The 25,635-nt window shown below is 37.9% G+C and overlaps 1 protein-coding gene across 1 annotated transcript; it reads left to right on the forward strand.

Annotated features, from left to right (window-relative positions):
• On the forward strand, positions 1 to 25,626 carry LOC136758064 (testis development-related protein). The gene is made up of 4 exons (XM_066712446.1): positions 1 to 372; positions 5,822 to 5,869; positions 19,105 to 19,217; positions 23,687 to 25,626. Exons 1-4 carry the CDS (start codon positions 286 to 288, stop codon positions 24,054 to 24,056), a joined length of 618 nt encoding a protein of 205 aa, XP_066568543.1. The 5' UTR covers positions 1 to 285; the 3' UTR covers positions 24,057 to 25,626.
• Positions 25,627 to 25,635: the final 9 nt, after the last annotated feature.

The following is a 25,635-nucleotide window of genomic DNA, read 5'->3' on the forward strand; positions in this document are numbered from 1 at the left end:
GGCTTAAAGGTCACAGGTGTCTCAGTAGAAACTTTGAAACAAACTAACCATTTTGCGGCAGTGACTGCGTGAAAAGTAATCTCTCCTGCGCAGCAGCATCAGGGTGTTCATGGCCGGTTTCCAACAGCGCAGGAGCTGAGCTGCGCGCCGGCGAGGCTGTGCTGCCCGGGAGCCTCTTGTGACACAACCCGGGATTGAGCTCCGCGGCTCGGGGAAGGACCCGGCTGTCCTGCGCGCTTGGGCTTCACTTTTCACAGTCCGGGAGAAACTCGCAACACCGAAATCATGTGGAAAAAAAGCAAAAGCAAGGTGTTAATAGATGATGCGTCGGAGGAGGACGACACCACGTTTCAACGGCAGTACACGAACAAGGTAAGACAGGAACAAAGGACCGTGAAAAGGGCTCCCAAGAGAACTTGTTACTGTGATTTATGTTTAGGATTGAGTGTGTGTGTGTGGGGGTGATCATTGGGGTTGTGTATTATGGAGTGGACTCCTATGTATACATATTAAAAACGCAAAAGCGAGTTGCAGGACAGCATCGCACAAGTTGTTAAAGTCTGACAGCGTCGCACTTTTAATGTTCAAAATGCTTCCGTCCTTTGTAGGCTCCTTCTTCAGAAGTTGCACTTAGTATTTTTAATTAGTAATTATCAAGGTTCCGGAGTAGATCTGAAGTATTATGTATTTAAGCCACGACAGCAGTTGGTTTAATTGAACACAATTGGGTTAATGTTACTGTGATTTAAAAAAAAAAAAAAAAAACTACATTAGTTGGTTATGTCTTTCGTAGTTTCTGACAATCCATTTTCGTTAGAAACTAAACTAAAGTTGAAATATTAAAATGCATAACAACCCTACGTAGTGCGTGTGCGCGCATGTGCGTGCGTACATACATGTGTATGTGTGTATATAAATATACTTTACCTTGAAAGTCCACAAACATTAGTGGATGTATGAATGAAAGCCTGTTTACGAGCAATTGCTTAGTACCCTGCAGGGGTTTATTGTGTTCATCCAGGCGTGAGACCTCATGTCAGTTCATGTCCCATCTGGGGTCTTTTATAGGGCAATTTCAGGGCAGACTATATTGTATTGACCTTCGGTTTAGAAGGGGAAATCAGTGGGAGCTGATTTGCTTTCTGTGTTTTCATGCAGCTTACCTTTTTTAAATAGTTATATACACACATACACACATTGTATGGATGTAATTATATCTATCTATGTAGATCAGGGATGCACAACCTGCAGCCCATGACCACTTCTCCCATCCCCCCAAAAAATAAAAAATAAATAACTTTATTATGTATCAACATGTTACTCCCTTATTACATTGTTGATATTTATTGAATTATATTGCTATTTTTAAATTTAAAATCATACCCGGACTTGCAGCCCACTGATTAATTTAGGTTGTGGCCCCTGATCTAGATAGATAGAATCACACCAAATAATCTTGAAGTGTCTTCCAGTAATGCCCTCAGCTAAATTACCAATGGTAAACTAAATTACTTGGGATGAAGCAGTGCAGCCATTTTGTGCATAGGCACTGTTTGCCACCTAGATTTGGTTATGAGTTGGGCAGGAGATTGGCATGGGAAATGAATGTTGATTGAATCAATATTGAGGGAGTCTGTGAGCGACTTGCTTAACCTGTATGAATTGCTATAACTCTACCACTTTTACCTTGTGTAATTGGATGTTTATTGTCCTCAGTGTAGATGGAGCCTTAGTAATACAGACAACTAGTGATTTACATCCATAGATGTCTCCAAATCATGTATCTTTTTGGTCTGTACTTTATTGTTTGGTACTAAATTGAAGTTTTTGTTCCCTAACATTGTTTTGATTAGGTTAATTCCTGTTTGTGTAAGAACACCCAGTATTGTAAGAATTACGTAGGGGGATTTCAAATCCAATTAACTAAAAAGGGGGGGGGGGGGGGGGTAAAGCAGTGCAGTACTTGACTTGGTTATAAGATTGGTTTAATCCCAGCTATCTGATGGATTTTTGGGAATTCTAAATCTGGAATGTCTGGCCTAATTCCTAGTTGTGAAATTCAGTTGGAGAAGCTCTAATCCTCAAACAGTGGAAGGAGCAGGGGAGGGGGGGGTTGAGATTAGTCTAGCCCTGATTTTTATCACCCCCCCCCTTTATAGTTTGTGCTCTGTAATGCAAATGTATCTCTAACATAGATTTTTGTACAGATTTTACTAAATGATGGAAGTTGTAATATAGGACAAGTCAGACAGAGTGCATTTCTATCCTATCCTGACTTGTGTCAGTAAATCTTAACTTTTGGTCATTAATCTGTTGATAGTTTTCCTTTTTTAATATATATGTATAATATATAAGAAGTAAAGATTCTTGAAACCTTTTTTCTTCTCTGACTCTCCCTTCTTCTTCAGGGCAATAACCATGCAGTAGTACAAGATGTATATTACTCTGTCAAAATGTTATCCAAAATGAGAGCCTGGATTAAATCAGAATTTTGATACACTTCCCAACTGCAAATTCCATTATGTTACACCCCCCACCCCGGTGAAGGCCGAAAGGCTGAAATGTTAACAATGAGATTATAATAAATAGTTTTTGGAACTTTATTAAATGTGCAAGTTATATATTTAACCCCCCCCCCCGTTACAATTTGACCTGTTACATAAAATTGCTATTTAAATTAGCATAAAATTTATGTAGGAATAAAGTATGTAGGGTTTAGATGTAGACTTGGAACAGATGGGTTATGAGGAGGAGACGTACCATACTTACAGGAATAATTTGTAACAAATTGCTGATCAAAGGCACTATATAAATACTATTAATAATTAATAATAATAATAATATTTGCCTAGGGTTGCAATTACACCCAGAACACCCTGATTATGATTTAAGCTAATTTCATATAATTTCTGCAGGTAATTCAATTTAAAAGTTGTAAAAACCCCAAAATACACTTAAATAAACTTGCATGTGTGTTATTGTGATTAAAAAAAATGTATCTTTCACAATTTAGCCAGAACCTTGGCAGATTTACAAATCGCATGTTTTGCGTAGAATCTGCCCATCGGCTTGATTTAAGAACTTGCCCATTGATTTTGCTGCCAGAGGCGGCACAAGGACAGATGGTAGAAGCTTAAGGTGGAAAGACGCAACAGTCTAGCAATACTCACAGCATTGTGATAATCACATAATAAATCGCAGGGAAAAAAGTTTGTATTAGTTTTTTTGTTGTTTTTTTATTGACCTTCAAAATACTCGCCCTGGAATAACAGATGACCTTAATTTCTAGCCCTGGTTCTCGTTCCATATCTGGAGGAGTGCTGTTGTCTCCCCCTTGGACGATAAAATGCCACGTCCAGCATTGGCCATGACTGCTTTGATTTTGAGTGCCGCAGATGAACTCCAAAATTCCCCCCAGAGGGCAGCCAATTTCCCCCTTTTTTCACAATTCCCAGAGAATTGCATATACAGTATTGCTGTACTCGTGTATATGGGCCTTAAATGTCCCATTAATTCATATTAACTTGATATAATACTGAAAATTGTAACTAATGTAACTGTAATATATGGGTGTCTTACTGATTAATACTTCTGTCCCAAGAAAAATATTGGCAAATGTTATTTCTTATGGTTAAATAACTGACTTATACAGTATTTTATAAAGCAAACTTAGGAATTTTTATTTTGCGGTTTACTGTATACTACAAAACGAACATGGCATCTAACTGATGAAATACAAACCCATTCGTTGCAACTTGCACTACACACAACTGAAGAGAGCGCTGGCGCTTAACTACAGAACCCAGTATTATTGGCGAGTGGGGCAGTCCATCGTCACTTTTCGAGGGCAAGCTTAATATTTTAAAACATAATGCACTGTGGGAATATTTAAATGAAGAAAATAACCCCCCGTTTTTTAATTCAGTATGGTAAGTTGAGAGGGCCAAGAAAATAATCAGAAAAGCGATTTGTGAAAGCAAGCGAACCTGGATCGTTTAGTGTTCACAATGCACAGGTTAAGTGAACCACACCGCGGACCTGAAACGAACCATACTCGGACCACCTCCTGAGATGGTCTGAGTTCGGTTTGCTTTAGAGGGGTCGAAGTTCGTTTGGAGCATTCATAGAGCATTTGGCAAAAATGTCATGCATCCCAGTTCACTTAAAACAGCTGAAAAGAACCAAGTGTGAAAACACCCTTAAATTCCTATGGATTTATTTGAAGCAAAATCTAAATCAAAACCCAAAGTAAGTGATTAGGCATTGGTGTTCAAAAGATTAGCAAAAAAAAAAAAAAACGAACAAAAAACAATGGGTAAAAAGTTATTTTAATGAAAGAATGCCCAGCAGGCTTAATCCTTAAAAAAAAAAAAAAAAAATCCAAGCAGACAAGTACAAGATTAACAAAAATGTTATCCTGCAGCAGAGGTGTTTTATTATGTAGCCCAGAGTGCTTTGAGGTGTCTAATATCCAAACTAAAGTGTTATAGTATTATCTTTTTTTATAGAAATATTACTTATTTGTGTCTTTTAACATGTTTTTATTTATGTATGTATTAGTACCTCTGGGTAGTGAGGGCAGGATCCAAGATAATTAGAGGCAAGATCTTGAAAAACTGCTTTGTGCTCCCTGTTCACACATCTTTTTTATCAGAAACTCTACACTTTAATATCGTGAATGAGCTCCGCAACCTCAAGCTTTTGTGGTGTCTTCCTGTTTGCCCTTTGATCTCATGTGGTGGCAAATTCTAAAGCAGGGTTTGTTCAGACTTGTCTTAGGCTTGTGTTTTAACAACTTCAAAGAGCTATCCTGGTGGATTGTTGCTACATTTTCAGTAATGCATTAATTGTCACACTCTCTTGATTGAATGCATTAAAAAGTGACTCTAAGTTCTTAAGACAGTATTCAGTGGGGTTTGTTTGTTTTCCCAACAGACTGCTTAATATGTATTATAGAATAACTGAGTTTTTAAACAGGAAGGAAGGGGAAGAGGTCATGTCTGAACTTGAACTGAACATTGCAACTGCCCTAATCTAATTTTAACTACAGTTAAAACTGCATACAGATATGCAGTGTTTTCTTGTATAATTTGACCTGTTACATAGAATGTAAACATTCTTTATATATAGGCTATGTGTGTGTGTTCCACTTTTGAAAAGCTGGAGGTACACCTACTGAACATGACGGTCTGCAAGAACACCTCGATCTTAATATTCTACTGTGCGTGCCCTATGCCAAGTATATTGCAGGCTATTTTTATTTTATTTTTTAATAAAGAGGCTACACATTTTATTCAAGCCCTGACCTTCAAGAAATCTTCCCTGCACCACCTTCCAAATATGTTCTGGAGAAATGATACTGTCCAAATTCTTCTGCAGGGTGCCAAATGCTTTTCAGATAACACCACTCTAGTGTTTTACAAAATTGTATTTCTATAGTTTGCTACACATTTCATATACTTTTTAAATCGTTTAATAGAGCTTTATGAAGGCATATGTTGCTCTCATTTTTATTGTGGGTGTTGTTTTGAAGCTGTAGATCAAAATAACTGTTGTGTACTTGTTTGTTCTGTAGGGTTGTTAAATAAATAAATAAAACCATAAACATTGAATTGTATCAAACTTTAAAAGACTTTGAAAAGGTATGCAAGCCTAAAATGAGATGTTAGAGTCTCAGAGCTGCCTTACAGTTATGCTGTGTTTATTTTAAATGTTCCATAAATAGTAATTTTATACAGGAAGAAGGATGTGTACAGCAGTTTGTGTGTGCGTGTGTATGCTGTTGCTACCATACTAATTGTTCAATGGCTTTTGTTTTCAGAATAAAGATCCAGATGGTGAAGAGGAAACTGCAAGCCCTGATTTAAAGGTAACAGTCCTTTTGCTTTTGAGTGTTGTGCCAAATATCTTGACGGAATGGCATTCTCTCCAATGGTTTTCATTGAAACGTTGATCTGAATCTTTCATAGCTGGGAAGCTATTTTTGTTGGCTTTTTCCAACCTATTTTGTCTGCTGCTTGTTGTTCCCAGAGTAGCATTGCATTTCCGTCTTGATTGTTGAAACTTCTCACAACACACTAGAAATTGACATTAATCAACACAACCCTCTCTTTTTTTTTGAGGGGTTGAGGGGAGGGCTATCGTTTTGAGTGGAAGAAATACAATTTCAGTACTTATAAAAGTGAAATGTATTATGTACATTTGTAACTCTTTGTATGTCTTCAGTGCTGATACTTTTTAGGCCATTTTTAATAAAGAAGCAAAAAAAAAAAGGGCAGTGCATCATATGTGCAATATAAAGCTTGATGAAGGCTTTGGAAATGTAATATTTCTGTTAAGATTAGTTATGTTATTGTGGTTCTGTCACGGTGTCAAATGTGCTCCCCTAGTTATCCCCTAGCTACTGTGCCAAAAGCTATTTAAGTACCCCTATATCGGTGAAGGTCAACTCTGATAGTTGTTGAATGCTGACATTCATTACTTCATCCTATATTGTGAACTTTGATCACCAGTAGACCTAGACCTATATGTTTTTCCCTCACCTCAGTATAATAAAACATGAATGTCTTTTTAGACCATTAATATTTTTAAAATCCTAATCCATCTGTCCCAGAGTGTAATCTATGTATTAAATAAAGATATTGGTCCCTGTGGTTTAAGCGGTCCTCTTTTCTTCTTGCCAATTTGAATCTGAACACCACTTAGCCACAGTAAGACATTAAATAATGCTTTTAAAGCTCCTCTTTACCTACATTCCCTAAGTTATTAAAACTAACAAAACAATAGAATTAAAATTAAGTGTGTGTGTGTGTGCACACACACTACTGGTCAAAAGTTTTAGAACACCTACATTTTTCCAGTTTATTTGCAGTTTAATGTCTCAATGTGCTCTGAAATTAAAGCATAGAACAAAAACAACTGGAGATAAAAAAGAAATCATGGAATCGTGTTACGACAAAATGTAACCCCTTAAGCTGACAAACCCCTCTGGTACCCTTACAAGGGCACCAAATCCATGTGCTTCTCTTTAATCCCATGTGTACTCTTCAATGTTGTGTTGTTTGCCATCCCATGAAAGCTGAGACTCAGCTTTGAAACGATGTGAAGCATTCTCTGATGTGTAAAAAATAGTTTTTTATACCCCACCCCTTGCATTTATGCCTCCCCCCCAGGAATACAAAATCTCAGAAAATATTGACAATTATGACATTCTGGAACCAGTCTACTGATGAAAACCAGACCATCCACGTTTTGGTTGAAGCAATACACCCCCATGGAAAACTCTGTTTACAGGTTGTTCTGAACAAATCAAGCCTATTTGCAAAGAAATATGATTGAAACTGAGTGATCTGTGACATGAAACTAAATCGGATGTGTTTGAGAATGAATCGCGCTGGTAGCCAGGAGAAGACGCTTTCAAATGATGTGCGCATTATAGGAATACACTGTAACTTTTTTGCACAGGAGCTGTGTGTAACACTGCCAAATAATGCTTAAGAGGGTGTAGTAACATAGTATACAACTCTGAAATGTACATTGTTTTTCATAACCTAAACTTTTTTTTTTAACCTCTGGCAGTTTACCATTTCAGGTTATTCACTGGACTTCAACTGCTTAAATTTCAATAAGAACTGGACAAATGGGAGTGTTTGTATATGTGTATATAATATACAGATGGTTTTTCCTTTAATTTGTCACCCAACATAAAGTGTCTCAGTAAGGTGTTGGGCCACCATGAGCCGCCAGAACAGCTTCTATGCGCCTTGGCACAGATTCTACGAGTCTCTGGACTCTACTTGAGGGATTCTTCCAAAAGATACATGTGTAGGGCTGGGCAATATACAGTAAAAAAAAAAAAAAAAAAAAAAAACTATATACTGGTATTAATTTACGGACCGGTTTGTACTTTTACTATACCTTCATATCGGTATTTTAAAGTTTTCTATTCTAAATTGAATAATTTACTAATTACCGTGTCATTCAGTAATGGCATTTAGCTACCTTAATCGCGTTTGCATATCCCACAACTTGCTGCGCCGGCTGCTTAAGACTGCTATCTGACATGATACGCATCGGCGATAGTGTTTATGCAACACAGATTTCTGCAGATCTGTGCAGATTTGCGTGGCTCCACCAATGGGATCAGTTGGATCCTGCAGAACTGCGCAAATCTGCGCTACAAGAACAGGACCACCTTTATTCACAAACCCTGCAGAAATCGATATAAAAATAGTCCTTCAATTACATTATTTTAGTTTCTATTAAAAAAAAATTGAATTGCCAATCATTTAAGTAACAACTTAATTATTGTGCATCATTTACATTATATTTTTAAAAATAATTGATTAATAAAACACTGTGGATGCTAATTACAAGTCTCGATCTAGAATTCTATATCTATTGTTTTGACAGTGCTGTTCACAGCTTCATTGTGTAATGAAAGGTGACATTCGCCTCTGCTAACAAGGGGGCAATAGTAGTTTTCATTCAGCTTAACACATCCCTCTTGATTTCTGCATAATCTTTTATCTCACAGCCACAGCTCTCCTCTCGCAGCAGCTTCTCCATGCTGTGCTGGGCTGTGCGATTCTGCGCAGATTTCTGTGGGCGGGGCTTAGTGGCGTCACGCAGAAACACTCCAAGAACACGCATCTCTGAATCTCTGCACAACTGCGTTTCTCAGTGCGATTCTGGTTTTGGAGTGAATGCTGCCTCAGCCAGCTATCGAAAATAAATTCCACGTGTATTGTATGTAAACATAAACAAACAAACGTGATGAATGCACAGTGAATGAAGATGAGATGGAAGAGAGCAGTGTGGGTGAAAATTCACAGCACAGTGACCCAGTGAATCTGTCCCAAAGAAAGTGTGGACATGATTTGGTTTCACGACAACTGACAACTGAAATGTAATTCAATGTCAGTTGTGTCCGATTATTTTTGGTTCACAGTATAATTGGGTGAACGTTGTAGGAATTACACCCATTTTTATATGTGGTCCCCCCAATTTTAGGGGCTCAAAAGTAATTGGACAAACTAACATAATCAGTATAAAATGGCAATTAAAGTCATACCGTCAAAAATCTGGAAAATACCGTGATACTGTATTTTGGCCATATCGTCCAGCCCTATACATGTGGTTGAATCTCCCTTAGGTGTACAATTGGGTTGAGATCTGGTGACTGTAAAGACCATAGCATTTGATTCACATAATTTTCATACTCATCAAACCATTCAGTGACCCCTCGTGCCCTGTGGATGAGGGCATTGTCATCCTGGAAAAGACCACTCTCATCAGAATGGAAATGTTTCACCATGGGATAAAGGTGATCACTCAGAATAACTATGTAATGATTTGCAGTGACCCTTCCCTCTAAAGGGACAAGTGGACTCGAACCATGCCAGGAAATTACCCCCCACAGCATAACGGAGTCTCTGGACCCCCTCACTGTAGGGGTCAAGCAGTCAGGCCTGTCCCGTTCTCTTGATGTCGCCACACATGCACTTGCCCACTTGTCCAGAACACTAGCCAGTTGAGCGTCTTTGTGACTGAAGCTCCTGACATTCGTGCCCCAATAGTGACCCCTCTTTCAAAGTCACTTAGATCCTTTCCTCTTGACATCTTGATCCAAAATCAAGTTCAACTGGGCCTGCTCAGCATTTGTATACACGCCACAGAGTATAATAGGATGTTAATTGCTTAATTGTATCATGCAGTACACCTGTTTGGAGGCACCTGCATTCATTATGTTCCTCCACTCATTTATTCAGGTTTTTCCTTTAATTTGTCGCCCGTCTGTATATACACACACCAAAACAATCCTCTCTGGCACTTTGTGATACATTAATGTTTTCATGTTCTGAAACCTATCATGCTATTTAAGTGATTTCTTCATGTTTTTGTTTGAATACTGCCTTTTTCTCAGGATTGCAGCCTTTTAAATGATTGATTTTTGACGCTGATTACTCAATTTTATTTTGAATTCTCAAAATGTGTATGATAATCCTGGAGTGACAAAACATCCCCGGAAAAAAATGTGTAAACATTGTAACATACAACACTTTTTTTGTTTGTTTTTAACTGAGGGTTACTAAGGCCAATGGCTCAAACTTTTTCACACTGTGTCCCAATTATTTTGCAGACCACCACAATAAGAACCAGACAGCCAACATTCCTTTTATTGCATTTAAGAAAAACGTGTGCATAAAGGAAAACATTTAAGTACCAATAAAAATGTGACACAGATTTAATTGAAGAATTTTGAATTATTTTCTTAATATTTAGAGTTGTAACGAAGTTTGAATCTACATTTGTTGACGTTGGATAATGTTGACAGACATTTTTAGCAAATCCAAACTTTGTGCACATGCATGAAGCCTCAAAATAAGAGATCTTGGTAAACTCTTGCATAGTTTGGCAGTGTACTGAACATTAATGTACAGTATACTCTTTGAATTTCCTGGGTTTATTTCAAGGAGGCCTACATTTCAGTTGCTTTTCATGTTGTCTTATGGAGATGTTTCTGTTGTAGTTTGGGCGATACACGATGTTATATCTCTTGTTTAAATCTATCTTTAATCATTAAATATGCAAAACTAACAAAACACATGCCAGGTTGTCATGGTAAATATTTAGTTTTACCTGACTTATATTATACCTGAGTATATTAAATACAAAATAACAATACAAAAATGCCTCTAGTATTCCTGTGAAAACAATGTGCAAAATAACAAATACTTGCTGTCAAGCTACATTTTGATGAAAAAGAAGGGAATACAATCAAGCCTGCAGAATAGACTTCATGAAGCCGCAGAATGCAGCACATTACAGCGCATGTCGCGTGATTACTAGTACTTGTGTTGTTATCTATTGTGACTACTCTCGGGCCACTACTCGGTTTCCCAGATACAAAACAAAACCTAAACAAAGGAAGATACTGTCTCGGAGTCGGTATAGCAAAGCAGGGGTCAAATGCGGAATTGTAGTCGTCAGTCGGTCCAGGTTGGGTTTGTTATTTGGGGTCTCGCACAGGCAGTGAAAATCTGGGTAATCAATTCGCCTCTCTCCTCGTCTCTTTGGTAACACACCAAACACCCTCCTCGCATTTCCCCTCAGGTACTTTGCATCATCTAAACTGAAGTGGAGTCCTTTTATAGTCTGCCGGTGTGTGTATCCTGAAAAAGGGATATCCATCGGGTCCTTACATACCTCCCGTTCTGCACCATGCCCCGCACAGTGTCACACTATCTATAGATTGATAGATAGGTAACATCTCAAGTAAAGGTAATCATGCAACGTGTGTATATATATATATATATCTAATATACATAATTGGACAGTGATACAATTGTCATCAATTTGGCTCTGTATGCCACCACAATCGATTTGAAAGGAAACAATCAATATGTGCTTTAAGTGTAGACGTTCATCTTTATTTGAGGGTAGTTACACCCAATTTGGGTGAACGATGTAGGAATTACACCCATTTTTATATGTGGTCCCCCCAATTTTAGGGGCTCAAAAGTAATTGGACAAACTAACATAATCATGAATTAAATTGTGAGTTTCCATACTTGGTTGCAAATCCTTTGCAGTCAATGACTGCCTGAAGTCTGGAACCCATAGCCATGCTGGGTTTCTTCCCTGGTGATGCTCTGCCAGGCCTGTACTGCAGCTGTCTTTAGTTCCTGCTTGTTCTTGATGTGTTTTGCCTTCAGCAAGTGAAATGCCGCTCTATTGGATTCAGGTCAAGTGATTGACTTGGCCATTGCAGAACATTCCACTTCTTTGCGTTAAAGTCTTGGGTTGCTTTCACAGTACGCTTCGGGTCATTGTCTATCTGCACTGTGAAGCGCCATCCAATGAGATTTGAAGCATTTGGCTGAATCTGAGCAGATCATATAGACCTAAACACTTCAGAATTCATCCTGCTGCTTTTGTCAACAGTCACATCATCAATAAATACAACGGAATGCATACATGCCCATGCCATTACATGCTTCACAGATGAGGTGGTATGCTTTGGATCATGAGCAGTTCCTTCCATTCTCCATACTCTTCTCTTCCCATCATTCTGGTACAAGTTGATCTTTGTCTCACCTGTCCATAGGATGCTGTTCCAGAATAGTACAGGGTTCTTTAGATGTTTTTCGGCAATAATCTTGTCTTCCTGTTTTTGGGGCATACCAATGGTTTATATCTTGTGCTAAACCCTCTGTATTTACTCTGAAGTCTTCTCTTGATTGTTGACACAGATACACCTACCTCCTGGAGGGTGTTCTTGATCTGGCCAGCTGTTGTGAAGCCTTTTGGTGTTCCAGTGCGTTCTTTCTTTTTAAGAATGTACCAAATAGTTGATTTGGCCACACCTAATGTTGTTAATGCCACACTTGAAATCAAATCTAGAACTTATCTGCTTACCTGTAATTGAACTAATGAGGGAATAACACACACCTGGGCAGGCTTGAAATGTAATGGATGGAGTTAGATGGAACAGGTGCATACAACACAAACCATGCTCCTTTCGCTGATTTTACTTCCTGCTTACATCATCAAAATGCAACTGCTACTAGCAAGAGCTTTGAAGCTGCTATACTAAATGTCCAGCAGGGGGAGCCTAGAAGAATATTAAAGGAACGGCATAATATGTTCAGTTGCATATACACCGATCAGCCATAACATTATGACCACTGACAGGTGAAGTGAATGACACTGATAATCTCGTTATCATGGCACCTGTCAGTGGGTGGGATATATTAGGCAGCAAGTGTACATTTTGTCCTCAAAGTTGATGTGTTAGAAGCAGGAAAAATGGGCAAGCGTAAGGATCTGAGCAACTTTGACCAGGGCCAAATTGTGATGCTAGACGACTGGGTCAGAGCATCTACAAAACTGCAGCTCTTGTGGGGTGTTCCCGGTCTGCAGTGGTCAGTACCTATCAAAAGTGGTCCAAGGAAGGAATAGCGGTGAACCAGTGACAGGGTCATGGGCGGCCAAGGCTCATTGATGGATGTGAGGAGCGAAGGCTGGCCCGTGTGGTCCGATCCAACAGACGAGCTACTGTAGCTCAAATTGCTGAAAAAGTTCACGCTGGTTCTGATAGAAAGGTATCAGAACACACAGTGCATCACAGTTTGTTGCGTATGGGGCTGCGTAGCCACAGACCAGTCAGGGTGTCCATGCTGACCCCTGTCCACTGCCGAAAGCGCCTACAATGGGCACAATATTAGGCAGGTGGTCATAATGTTATGGCTGATTATCAGATATTATTAATTACTTTTATTTTAGTATTCTAATTAAACCGCTAATTCTTAGTGAAGCTGTGCCTCCGTTGCCAAATCGGACGAGGCGTGTGCATGTGCATGTGCAATATATAATGTTTAAAAAAACAAAGTGGTGATAATGTTTAGCACCAAATTTGTATATTAACATTGGTCATTTCTTTCTCCGTATAAGATTTGGATCAAAAGGCTCAGTGCAAAAGTTTTCCTCTCTCCACATAAGTTACAAAAAAGCAATGCAATTATTTATTTTTGTTTAGTGGGGGGATAATTCACATCTTTCATGTAGGAAATGGGAGTGTTAGTGTTAAAACATAATTGCCTAATACAAATAATCTTGGGGCTGGATGAGTTTCTGGAATGGCTTGAAGGCATGTTGTGTAGCCTAGGAAAATGGCTGTAGACAGACAATGCTAAAAGCAAACATGGATCTTGGGTTGGAATTAAGAGACTGGGAGGTTTTGTTAAAACTCACTTAACATTGTGTGACAAGATGTTAACAGAACTCTGGTATTGTGTTAATGTGTCTGTGCTAAACAAGATCCAAATGAGCTGCATTATCAGCAGCTGGCTTGTATACTGTAATATCTGCTTGTGGAAATGCTGCCTTTTTTGGATATCCAAGCCCCTACATGCGTTTTGTTGATTTCAGTTAATCGAAACCAGCCGATTTCGATTTTGCAGTCTTTGCTATTAATGCTTTGTAATACTGGCATTGCATATTGATTTTTGTATTGCATACGTGTGTGACTGTGTGTAAGTTATTGTGCAATTGAGACCTTAATAGTGTGTGATTAGTGTTTTCTTGTAACATGAGATCCAAATCACATAACTGGGTAATGTGATATTTAGTTTTAGCGCATAGCAGCAATTAAAGCCTAAATGTTTGCTTTTAATTTTTTAATACAATGCCTTGAATTGACAAATAGTATAGGTAGTAATTATACTTGAGTTTCAGGGCACTTTAAAGGGCTTTTTAATGTGCCAGAGAGAATCATCTATGTAAACAAGGCCACACACACTTCTGAGAGAGCTTTCCTGCACTTTCTAGTCATATTTTGTAGCCAGCTTATGTTCATTTTAATTTTTGTATCAAGTATCATGGGAGGATGTTGAGCTTAAGAACCTGCCTACAATCGCAGGAATAAATTGTTTAGAAATTGCAAAACGGGACTTTACCTAGTATACTGACAATACCACCACTGATCATTATCTTGCTAGGAATTGTAAACTTCAGCTGCCAAAGGGTTCTCCCATATTTAGTTTTCAAAAGACACTGCAGTTGTATTAAGGATGTTCAAGCTTTGGGCATCACAGAAATTGCAGAAAAAATAAGCAAATGATCAATAGGCCTATACCTTTTAATTGTAAGAATTTGGTAGAATACTGGGTTGTGAGCTAAGCCCTTCTGTGACAGACTGGTGGGAAAACTGTTCTCTGCAAATAAGCGACTCTTGTGGTTTCTCAGCTGCCTTCTTTTGACCAAATGCATATTGCAGGTCCCTCCAGTTCAATAATGGTTCCAAATTGGGGCATAATTGAATATCTGTAGTGTAGAGTACATAATAGTACATGCTTCATTGATATCATTATTCTGGGAAGATCTTAGTCTGTAGTAAATATTATACTCTTAAATTAACATAAGAGTCAAAGAGCAAGAACAAATGCAAAAGTGCCAAATAAGGAGGCAATTTGGGGCTACTTGTTCATTTTGTTCCTTGTATTGTAAGGACCTATTTTAGAGAATAAGATTCACTTAAGAATGGTATATAATCTAGTGAATATGATTCTATAACACCCAACTGTAACAACTGTTGTGTAAAATGCTTTATTTTCCTTCCTATACATTCTTACACCAGAGCTTTCATATAACAATAGCCTATGTTGTAAATGGTTTCCTTTTTTTTTGTGTGTGTATTGTGGTTTCCTGCTGCTTGTTTTACAGTCTTGCTAAATGCACAGTCAAATAACATGTTTATTACTTAAAAGCCCTGAAACTGTTTTTAGGTGACAAAACTTTTCCGTTAATGCCCGAGATCTGGTAGTACTGCCATAAAAATGCATTTGATTCATGTTAGAGGGGATCAGTCTCTTGCTCTTCCTCCTCTCCTGGTTGTGGCATGGCAGGTATCTGAAATGAAATTTGCTGGTATTGACTGTTATTTTAAAACATTTGCAAAAAAATCATCTGGTGGTGGTTCATTTTTTTTTTTTACTTTATTTTTTACTTTGGTTGATCAGGGTATCCGAAGGATTATCTCACTCTGAAAACCCTTGTGTTAAGCACAGCTTCACCTTCATTTGCTATGTTTAGAAATGTGGCCATTATTAAAAGGAACCTGAACAGGACCCTTAAGTTTCTTTAATAAAATGTACCCTTAAGTACTTTTTTGCAACCATTAGGTGCATTTACACTGCCATTTCTGATCCGGATCAAATGCATCGGGACATTTGATCACGATCAGTGGCGTTACGTTTACACTGCCATTTGATCAGGATCAACTTTCAGCCACAATGGGGGTCCTCGCATGCGCACTAGCAGGTATACCAAACGTCATTATATGCATTTATTAAATTAGTCCTTTAACATGGATATATAATATAAAAATACAACTTTTATCTTTTGCAAATTATTCTAACAAGTAAAACCAACGCGCACACATTTTTCGCAAGCGAAGCATTTTAAATACATATACAAACATTTTGTGCAAATCTAAAATAAGTTACTGCCACAGTCTCTAAAACAAATGCCGCCGCAGTGCATGCTGGAACGTCAGCCGGTCGAGTGTTTACACTGCCAGGATCAAATGCTACCGATGCATTTAATCCGTATCTGTACCATCTCCCTGAGAGGTGCATTTCATGCGATCGCCGAGCATTTACACAGCCATTTCTGAACTAGCTCAAATGCAGTGTAAATGTGCCTAATGACTAACTAATTAGGGAATTACTAATATTATATACTTAGGTTGATCACGTAACTTCCGTTAAGGGATTTAACTTAAGATGTTTTATGCCACATACTTAAACTTAAGTACCAGATGAAAACTATAGGAAAAAAATCACTTAAGTTGTTTTTCTGCATCTGGGCCTTAAATGATGTGATAAGATCGCTGCATTGTGGCGTGGGAGAACCGGGTTTAAGTCCCCGTTGTGGCCGGTGTAGGAGACAATAGTTTCCGGCCATACAAAACTTCCCACCCCCCTTTCCGGTTCCGTCTCGTAAATTTCTACGCAATGCTGAGCATGCGTATTTTTAAACCCGAAAACTCATATGAGCAAACTTCATTTCCCAGCAGCCTCTGCGTATTGACCTCAAAATCTCCGGGAATGTTTTGGAATAGTGCAGGTAAACTGCTGTAATATAGTAAATATTAACCGAGTGGTAACGCGGTGAAATAGAAACGGCTTGTTTCCTAGTGGCAATGTTTTCTTTCATACTTTTGACAGTTTGGTCCTTAATAGCATGTCAAACAATTAAATGCATTTTACAGCGGCTCACAGATGATACATTTAATTTAATAGTTTACAGCATCAGAATGTATAGAAATTGAGGCCCAATATAAAACAACCTTTAATGTATTAAATTGACATTATAGTGATACGTTTAATTTGGATGATTTTAATTAAATATATTCACACCATTAGTTACATGTATTACATACAATGAGATGTAGTATGTTGTATGTCTGTATTGTACTTATTACTGTACTTTATTAGTCAAAAGCGAGGCAGGGTGGGGTGTGTTATTTTTAGATGTACAATTCATTATTATGGCTACAGACACGCATGTGGAAAGTATGTTTCTGTAATGTATTAATATTATAGGTCACATTCTAAACAAATCACTTACACACCACGTATAATTTTCAATTTCAGAGTATAAAAAAACAAACCAGTTAGATAAATAATCTAACATAAATGTGTATTCATTTTATAGTATCATATCTTATTTAATAATTGGCATCCACCATACTGCTGGGAAAACAAATATTCTACTTTAAAACGTAAGTGCAGTTTTTGAGGTCAATAGGCAGTGTCCGCTGGGAAATTAAGTTTGCTTATATGAGTTATGAGTGTTTAAACACGCATGCTCAGCCTAGAAATCTAAGTTGGGAGGACGTTGTGTGTTAAGCCTGATGTTACAGTTCTACCTCCGTGTACATGTGCGAGGGTCCTATGCAGATGTTCGCACAGCTGTCTGCCAACATACTGGTACGTAAGGTTGACGCGTCCATACGGGGCAGTGTCGCATTAACGCATCCCAGAACTCGTTTTCTATGGTTCACCTAGGGTTGTAATGAATTTAAATCAACAAATACTGTTAATGACATGTTACAGAAATGACACACGCACGCAAACTGGCAAATCGCATCCCGTTTGTGCAGATCTATATTGTCTTGCTATATAGTTGGCTAGAGACTTAACACTAGAACCACCACAGCCGCTTTTTCAATTCAAAAGTAAACCTCTCTGCATATGTGAATTACTCCTGCATATCCGTTCTTATGTTACTAAATATTTGAATGAAACGTCATATAGGTGTTTCAGCTGTAAACTCCTCAAACTTAAGCTATAAATACTTACTACTTCAACCGCCAACCCGCAGTTTATGCAGGCTATACTGAAGATAATATATAGCCCACAGTCTGATGTTTGCAATCCAATTAGTAATTGTGAAAGATTTATAATCATGTTGATTTGTGCAACGTGATTTTCTACACGCATTCATTATCATCATTGTGTTGTATTAGATTTGCCTGTAGCTTATTGCCTGTCCTGATTGTCTCAGCAAGTTTCTTTCCTGTGGAATTCAGTCTTGATCACGTTGCACACCCAGGTCTCTGGATCAATGCCTTGATCAGTCACCTGTTTGATAATTAGGCCTAATGCAAATTATTTTCTATCAGGAGTGCGCGTCTGCTTTAGCTGAGAAGCCGCTAAAGGGGAAAACTACAATCTAATCTAGCTTTGGATTCAGAAGGAAACATTGAAGACAAAGGAAAGGTTTTCGGTTTCATTTGCAAGTGGGCAGTGTGAGTAGTTTACAGTATCATTTGTGAGCACAACACCCGTTTGCTGTAGCGATTTTATAATTTAGTGTTTTTGTTGTTTTTAATCTACCGATTTTAATCAACTAATGCTCATTGATTAATCGACTGACAGCCCTACTTTATTATACTTGATTTATCAGTTAAATTCCAGTGTGAAACGTTACGAAAGACTCAGGGAGGTTTGTGCAATGAAAGGTCTACAGTCGCAGCTGCAATGCGTGGGAGGCAGCACATTGCACATTACCATTCTTTGTATGCTCTTACGTTTATTGTATTTATTTTGTATTTTTGGACCAATCTAATTTGTGTAATTTACCTTAAATGTAGAGTGCTTTTTTTGTGTCTATTCCCTAGCCATAGCAAATGAGTTTTCTTTTAAGGAAATGCATTAAAATTCATCCTGAAGCAACTGATTATAAAAGCAACTGACAGTCCCTTAACCTTTCAGATTCTTATTGGGTTATGCTGTTTACATTAACCTCCTGATATGTCATTACCCAGGGTCTGATGCAAAGCCTTCACTGTGTGAAATTATTAGATAAAGAATATATACTTGTCATTCAAAGCCCTCTTAATAGGTTTGCAGCAACTGCTTTCCCATATTTTGAAACCCTTTTAGCAATATAAAGCCACTCATTTTAAAGATTGCCAGGTGCAGGAAGTTCAGTTAATATCTGTCAGACTCCGCAGGAACACTGGGGCAGCGGCTACTCTTGGACGTATCTAGAAATAACCCTCTTTTTATTTATGTTTTCTACTCTCTTCCACAGGAGAAGGGTAAAAAATCCAAGACTAAGAAAGAAAAGAAGGAAAAGAAACCACTTTTTGTTCAAGACGATGAACACTATCTGTTGACTGGAGTCACACCCACAAATGGAAAAGGGTAAATGACCTTCAAAATGTTTCCATCGGAATTAATTTAAGTGTGTATAATCTTGACTTTTATGCGCCTGGAAAAATCAAGATCTTTTTTAAGAAACTGAATGAATACTACAACTCCATTGCAGTCAAAGGGGTTTCAGGAATAAAAGGCAGACAATAAGAACTATACTGACATTCACATGTGTGGTGTAATATGGAATAAAGATAAGAATTGGAATAACCCATTGATCTGTGTGAAAATTTACCAAGACCAAGATCAACAAAAGTAAAACGCAGAAATCTGGGCTATGCACTAAGCAAAAACATTCTAGCTCAAGATAAAAACAAAATGAGTGCTTAACTGAGTGAGAAACTTATCTGCGCCTCATACACCTGTTTTGATTTTTGATTCTGGACAGTTCTTTCTAAGAGCAGTTACTTTTCCAAATGAACTGTGAATTAGAATTGAATACACTTTGCCTTGGACTTGGAAAATCAAGTCATCTTTTAGTTCTGTGCCCTGTTATACTGCAGCCACTTTTGCACACATACAGGTATCTGTCAATGTAGTGATCTGTGCTTCATGTAGGAAAATGCTGACTTTTCTAACAATATATCTTCCAAAGTACCATTCCTTGTTAGAGGAAGCGAAGATTCTTCTAAGATTATATTTTAATGATCCTATTTTCTACAGGCCAATTCTTACATAGGAGTAATTGGGGTTAAATGCGGTTTCCTTTTTTCTTTTTAAGTCCCAGTCAATTTTGTCTTACACTTGGTATGTTGATTGATTAATACACTTCACGTCTGGATCATATCCAGTCTATTTTTGAATGTTCCCAAATTGTCGGGATGTTTGTTCCAGATTTTAAACAACTCTGTGTGAAGAAGCGTCTCCTGTTTTCTGTCTTGAGTTTATATCTGAGAAGTGCAAAAGCTATAATTACAGGAAGCGTATGAAATGCACCCTTATTCATAATAAAGTTCATAAAGCCCCAAATGACAGATGAACACACTTACACTCATTCCTTAATATTGGAAATAGTATTCCTTATAGGGTGGTGTGTATATTAGTGTTAAATAATGCAGCATGGCTGGGAGCCTTGTATCAAGGAAATGCCATCTATGAAGCTGACCTGAGAGGTGAGGTCAAATAAGATGTTTCTATAATGGTTATGCTGTAAAGCATGAAAATGCATGTTGCTTTGTGGTCATGTGTAACCTGTTGCATCAAAGAAACCTCAAACATTACAACTGATATTTATTTATTTATTTATTTAATTAATTAATTAATGTATGTTCACTTTACCTCCCTTTTTTTTAATCCCCCCTTTTCTCCCTAACACCACACATTTTGGGGATAAAAAAGCATAATGTTTTTAATTGTGTTTTTTTATGTCTAACTTTCATCTGTAAGAGTTGACAAGTGTGTATGAAGGTATAAGGTATAGTGGTTACTTGGCTGCTTTATAAAAGGCGATGGTGTCTCCAGTAAAGTTATTACACTGAAGGGCACAACCTTGGCCAGATTATTTTCTTCTGCTGGAGGTGATGTTGTATGTGGATATTTTATTGAACTCTTCAATAAGAAATGCATGTGTTTGTGTATGCCAAACTATCCAAGAGGTCATCTACAGTGTATGAGAGAGAATTAAAACTAGTGATGAAACCACATTCCTTTCAGACTGATTTATACTCCCCCACTGTCCTTTCCTTGCCAGCCCTCAATTTTCTCACAACAGTGCCCAGTTAATCTTGTTTTGAATAATATTCTAAGCCAATAATCCAGCTGTCCTGCCAGTCAGTTCAAGATTGCACCATTAAAGAGACACCACAAACTTTGCCAATATCCACCATTTTCAGCATTTCTCCATCTAGTGGAAACTGAGCTTTGAGAGAGACTTCCCTGTATGCCAGTATTGAAATTGCTGGTCCAGGAGGCTGATTTAGTGTGCATCTCCCCTCAGACTGGGGCCAGGGCAATGACTTTTTGGGCTTACTGTGACTTCACTAATGCGGAGAATGAAAACCAATGTCTTTTCCCTTTTAAAATAATATTACATAAATAGGTACACTGTACATATTGTCTGTGATTTAGCTCACAAGGATCTTGCTCATGAGTACAGGTTGTCCACCATTGTTCTAGACCAGTGCTACTCAACCCCGGTGCTCGAGGACCCCCTACCCTGCTGGTTTTTGTTCCAACCGGGCTCTGTTACTTAATTGAACCCTTAATTTAACAAATGTCCTAAATCAGAGCCGTTTCATAATTTTAAACAGTAGGTGTTGTAAGGCAAGTATAACATTTGTATAAGGAACTTAACTTAAGGAACCAACTTTTTATCAGTTACACAAATTAAACCATCAAATGTTATCAAATTTGTACTTCAATTAAGGGTTCAATTAAGTAATGGAGAGCTCAGAATCACTGACAACACTGTTACCTTCAGATTAGTGAAGACCACTATCGAAGGCATCTTTTTTTTTTTTTTCTGCAGGCCTTCTCCGCACAGTCCATAATTTTTATTCATTTTGTCAAGTGAGTTCATACATCAAGCTGTGTACGCCAGGTATTTGAGTTTGAGCCTTTTGCTGGGAAAGCATTTCAAACATTCAGGATGTAAAAATGAGCCTACCATGCACCAAGGTCACATGTTGTGTATTGCATAACACTTATTTTTATTTTATTATTTGAAATCCCCGATATGGTACCGTAGCTGTGAAATGTAGCTTTTCAGCTGTGACTTGTTTAACCAGACCGACCAAGACTTAAATTCTTACCATTCTGACAATGCCGTGTCATTGAGTAAATGCTAATGATGATCTCGGAAAAGGTTTCGCAAAACACCATGAGAAACCACCAAATGGCAGCAATGCAAAAATATAATGTAACGGCTTTGAGAAGTCTACACCCCTGTTGTATCAATAACTTAGTGCTGCTCCCCTTTACAGGGAGAATTAAGTGGAACTGGGGCAAAATCCCTTTTGTTTATCACCGTGCACAGCAGTTAACTGACTGCAGCAAAAGCAGTGCAGCTGAAGGTTTATCTTGTCTGTTGTCTTTATATGAGCCACAGAAGGCTGCCTAATCTGCTAATTCATTTGGTCTTCAGTGAGCTGTCAGCTGCCAAATCCCAAGAATATTCTCGTTCTCTCTCTCGAAATGGATATGGATATGTGTCCATTCAGATTCAGATCATTCAGATGTTGACATGGGGGAGAGTGATGACAAAAGCAGTGAGCACAGTCAGAGTGGACAGACAGCCCCTGAAACAACTCTTAACTGATGCCTCTGGCCACTATCCTGTCCACCACATCCAGCTAATGATGCCACACTTCACAAAAATAATTGGATTGCATTGGAGATCAAATTATTTTCCCAAGAGTCAAGTTTGGTAGAATTTGTGCTTTTACATAATTTCTTACCTTCACTTTTTGCTTGGTTTTATGCTCCACATAAACAAATAACTTCTTATCTTTATCTTGACACAAGAATGCCAAGATAAATATGTGGAATATCTGGTCTGTATTTCTCCAGTTCCCTGTCCAATCAAATTATTTATGTACGATTTCTAAGTAGTGCACTTGGTTTAAAAAAAAAACAAAAACAGATTACTGTGTAAGATGACTGTGAAATTATTCATTTTTAGTTCAATTTCTTTTCGATAAGCTTCTGTGCAGTCCCATTTGCACCTTGCTCACAGCAGCAGACTGGGCTGCCTGTTGTGTTGCTTGCACCAGGTGTTCAGCATTCCAGTGACTTGCCAATATCAGGCAATTACTCCAGTGCAATTTGATTGAATTATTAGTTAATGCTCTACTCTGTTATGTGGGTTTAGTGTCTCACAAGGCAATCTACAGAACCAGCCTCTTAAGGAGACCATGATGTAGGAATTTTGTATTCAATGCCACGTTAGGGCTAGTACATGAAGTGATAAGTAGGTAATTTATCATTATGGTGATGTACAGGAAAAAGTGGAGATGCTCTTAAAAGCAAAACCAAGCTGACAGACGTTGAGTGCTTTTGATTTGTGTAGTATACAATAATTAATTTTATAACAGTATATTGTATAACTGTATAGAAAGATTATTGTAGTTACCACAATAAGAGCAGATTGCTATGGTTACTCGGTGAAACAGATTCAGATCACCAGATAAATTACACCCTTTCACTGATGCATCACACAGTTGGTACCTGGGGCTTAAAATCATGTTTCAAATCCCTCTAGACAGAACGAGACTTGTCTCACTCCCACTACATACAGAAAACGTCAAAGGTATAAATCACGTGATTTTTAATGTTATCGCTTAGATTTTGTAAGTCGCCCTGGATAAGGGCGTCTGCCAAGAAATAAATAATAATTAGTTCTCATTGGGCATTGGGAAATAACTTAATCATTGCTGTACAGAACTTGTTCAGTCTTCGTACCAAATTGTATTATTGGAACGTTTGTCTTTTGGCCTCGCTCTAAAAGCCAACGTGTCTTCCAGGTCCACCAAGAAGAAGAACAAGGAAGATGAAAAAAGTAAGATGTACCTGGAGAAAAGCTACTGCTTCTGGGACAGTGTGACAATGACGATGAAACAGATCACCCCCACCAAGAAACTGGATAAGATCGAAGGTTGGGAGCCTCCACAAGTCCCCGAAGTCATAGAAGAACACATGGCTAGAGACACGTTTGCACAGCTTGCTGAAGCAGCCTCTTGGCCCGGACTGGAGGAGGACACATCAAATTATTCCAACTTGACCGACCCAGAGAACTCGGGCTCAAAATGGAGCATCAAAGCGAAAGGAAAATTCGCCGGCATGAGAAGACGGAGCAAGGGGAGTGTGTCTGAAAGTTGGGAAGGACTCCGATAAGTTCTTCGCCACTTTAAGATGGTGATCGCAGAACACCTGCCTGAATCTTTGCTGCCTATTAAAAATATACAAAATTAATGATTCTCGTAAAATTTAAAAACAAACAAAAAAAAATAATAACCATTGCAGCAAAACCTATAAAGATTGCAATCTGAAAATGAAAAGCCTTATGCTGCCTTTTTGACATGTCCACTGGCCTTTATGATATTAATTATATTTCAACATGCAATAGATTTTTTTAAAATTGTATAACCCCATGTAAAATTTTGTGTGCGAATACTGTCTACCTGCTGTTTTGTGATCTTATTTAAAAAATGTTTTGTACATGTTTTGGTTTGAAGTCCTCCTGGCAGAGGTATTGCACCCTACTTCTCCTACCTGTAACACTACAAAGGAGAAATTTACAGGTTTTCATTTGGAACATGAAATGTATTGTAAGATTTAACCTACCATGTGCTTCTCCCAAGCTTATTGTAAAATGCTTAGCTTATGATATTGTATTTTTTTTGACTCCCAGGAACCTTCTGAAACCTGAATCTTGAAAATATTTTTATACTATAAGGGCAGTTTTTTTGAGCATTAAGGTGGTATTTTGATGCCTGTATGTCATTTTATTAACCTTGTAGAGTGTAGAACAGAATTACCACTGCTAACGTATTAAATAAGTGCAGTATATTTGGGGAGGAGTCGGCTTGAATCTACCAATATCCATAGCTCTGTTTCCACGGAAGAACAAAAGGCTATTGACTGAATATTATCAATCAAATCGCACCATTTGTTATTATCAGACATAACATAACTTTGAAATCCTTTAGAAATGTTCCATTGTCTAGTTGCAGGAGCTGTAAGGACTGTCACGCCTATGTTGGGTGATGTTTTTCTATATACCATGTAAAACTACTGTCAAACAGGGCTTCTCCATTGTATCGTTTTTCATGATTCACATTTCTATGTCACTAGTCACCGAGTAAAGGATTTCACTTTCCTAGGTCCAGTGTGCACAATTTATTCAGTTTAAGCTCTTGCTCTGATAATAGTGCTGTGATTCTTAACTGCACTTATTAACTTTCTGTATGACATAAATACCCCTTAAATGAAGGCAAAATATGCACTTTCCCTTAAATGTATCCTAAAAACACCTCATGACTGGTCCACCAATCTGAAATTACAACACATGTAAGAACTAGGTCACTGTGCCCTAAATTCCAATCCATTCATGGAAGTCTACACAATTGGGTATTCATGTTCTGTGCACAGCAGAGATGCTGATTCATGCTGATGCTGATTCATAATGTGCAATTCTGTTCGCATTATGAATATGATAAATACAGGATTGGGTACAGCAGTGTATGGTGTTGGAGTATTTCTGGCATTTATGGAGAAGAGAAGGTCATATTTTGAATAAATACATGAGAACCTTGAAAATGTGATTCAATATGTGTGTTCCATTCCATAAACGTCCATCATGGTTGTATGTTGTAATTCATAAAGAAGGGTACGTATTCCCTTCACACAGCTTTCCATCTCTGTCTCAATCTTCCAACAAAAATAAAAACGCATTTCTTACTGATATGGGTTT

Source organism: Amia ocellicauda, chromosome 1 (genome assembly GCF_036373705.1).
Source record: "Amia ocellicauda isolate fAmiCal2 chromosome 1, fAmiCal2.hap1, whole genome shotgun sequence".
NCBI classification, from domain to species: Eukaryota; Metazoa; Chordata; class Actinopteri; order Amiiformes; family Amiidae; genus Amia; species Amia ocellicauda.

Coding starts and splice junctions, on each gene's coding strand:
- LOC136758064 (XM_066712446.1), top strand. CDS start 286: ATGTGGAAAAAAAGCAAAAGCAAGGTGTTAATAGATGATGCGTCGGAG. Junction 5,870..19,104: donor CTGCAAGCCCTGATTTAAAG/GTAACAGTCCTT, acceptor TCTCTTCCACAG/GAGAAGGGTAAAAAATCCAA. Junction 19,218..23,686: donor ACACCCACAAATGGAAAAGG/GTAAATGACCTT, acceptor CGTGTCTTCCAG/GTCCACCAAGAAGAAGAACA.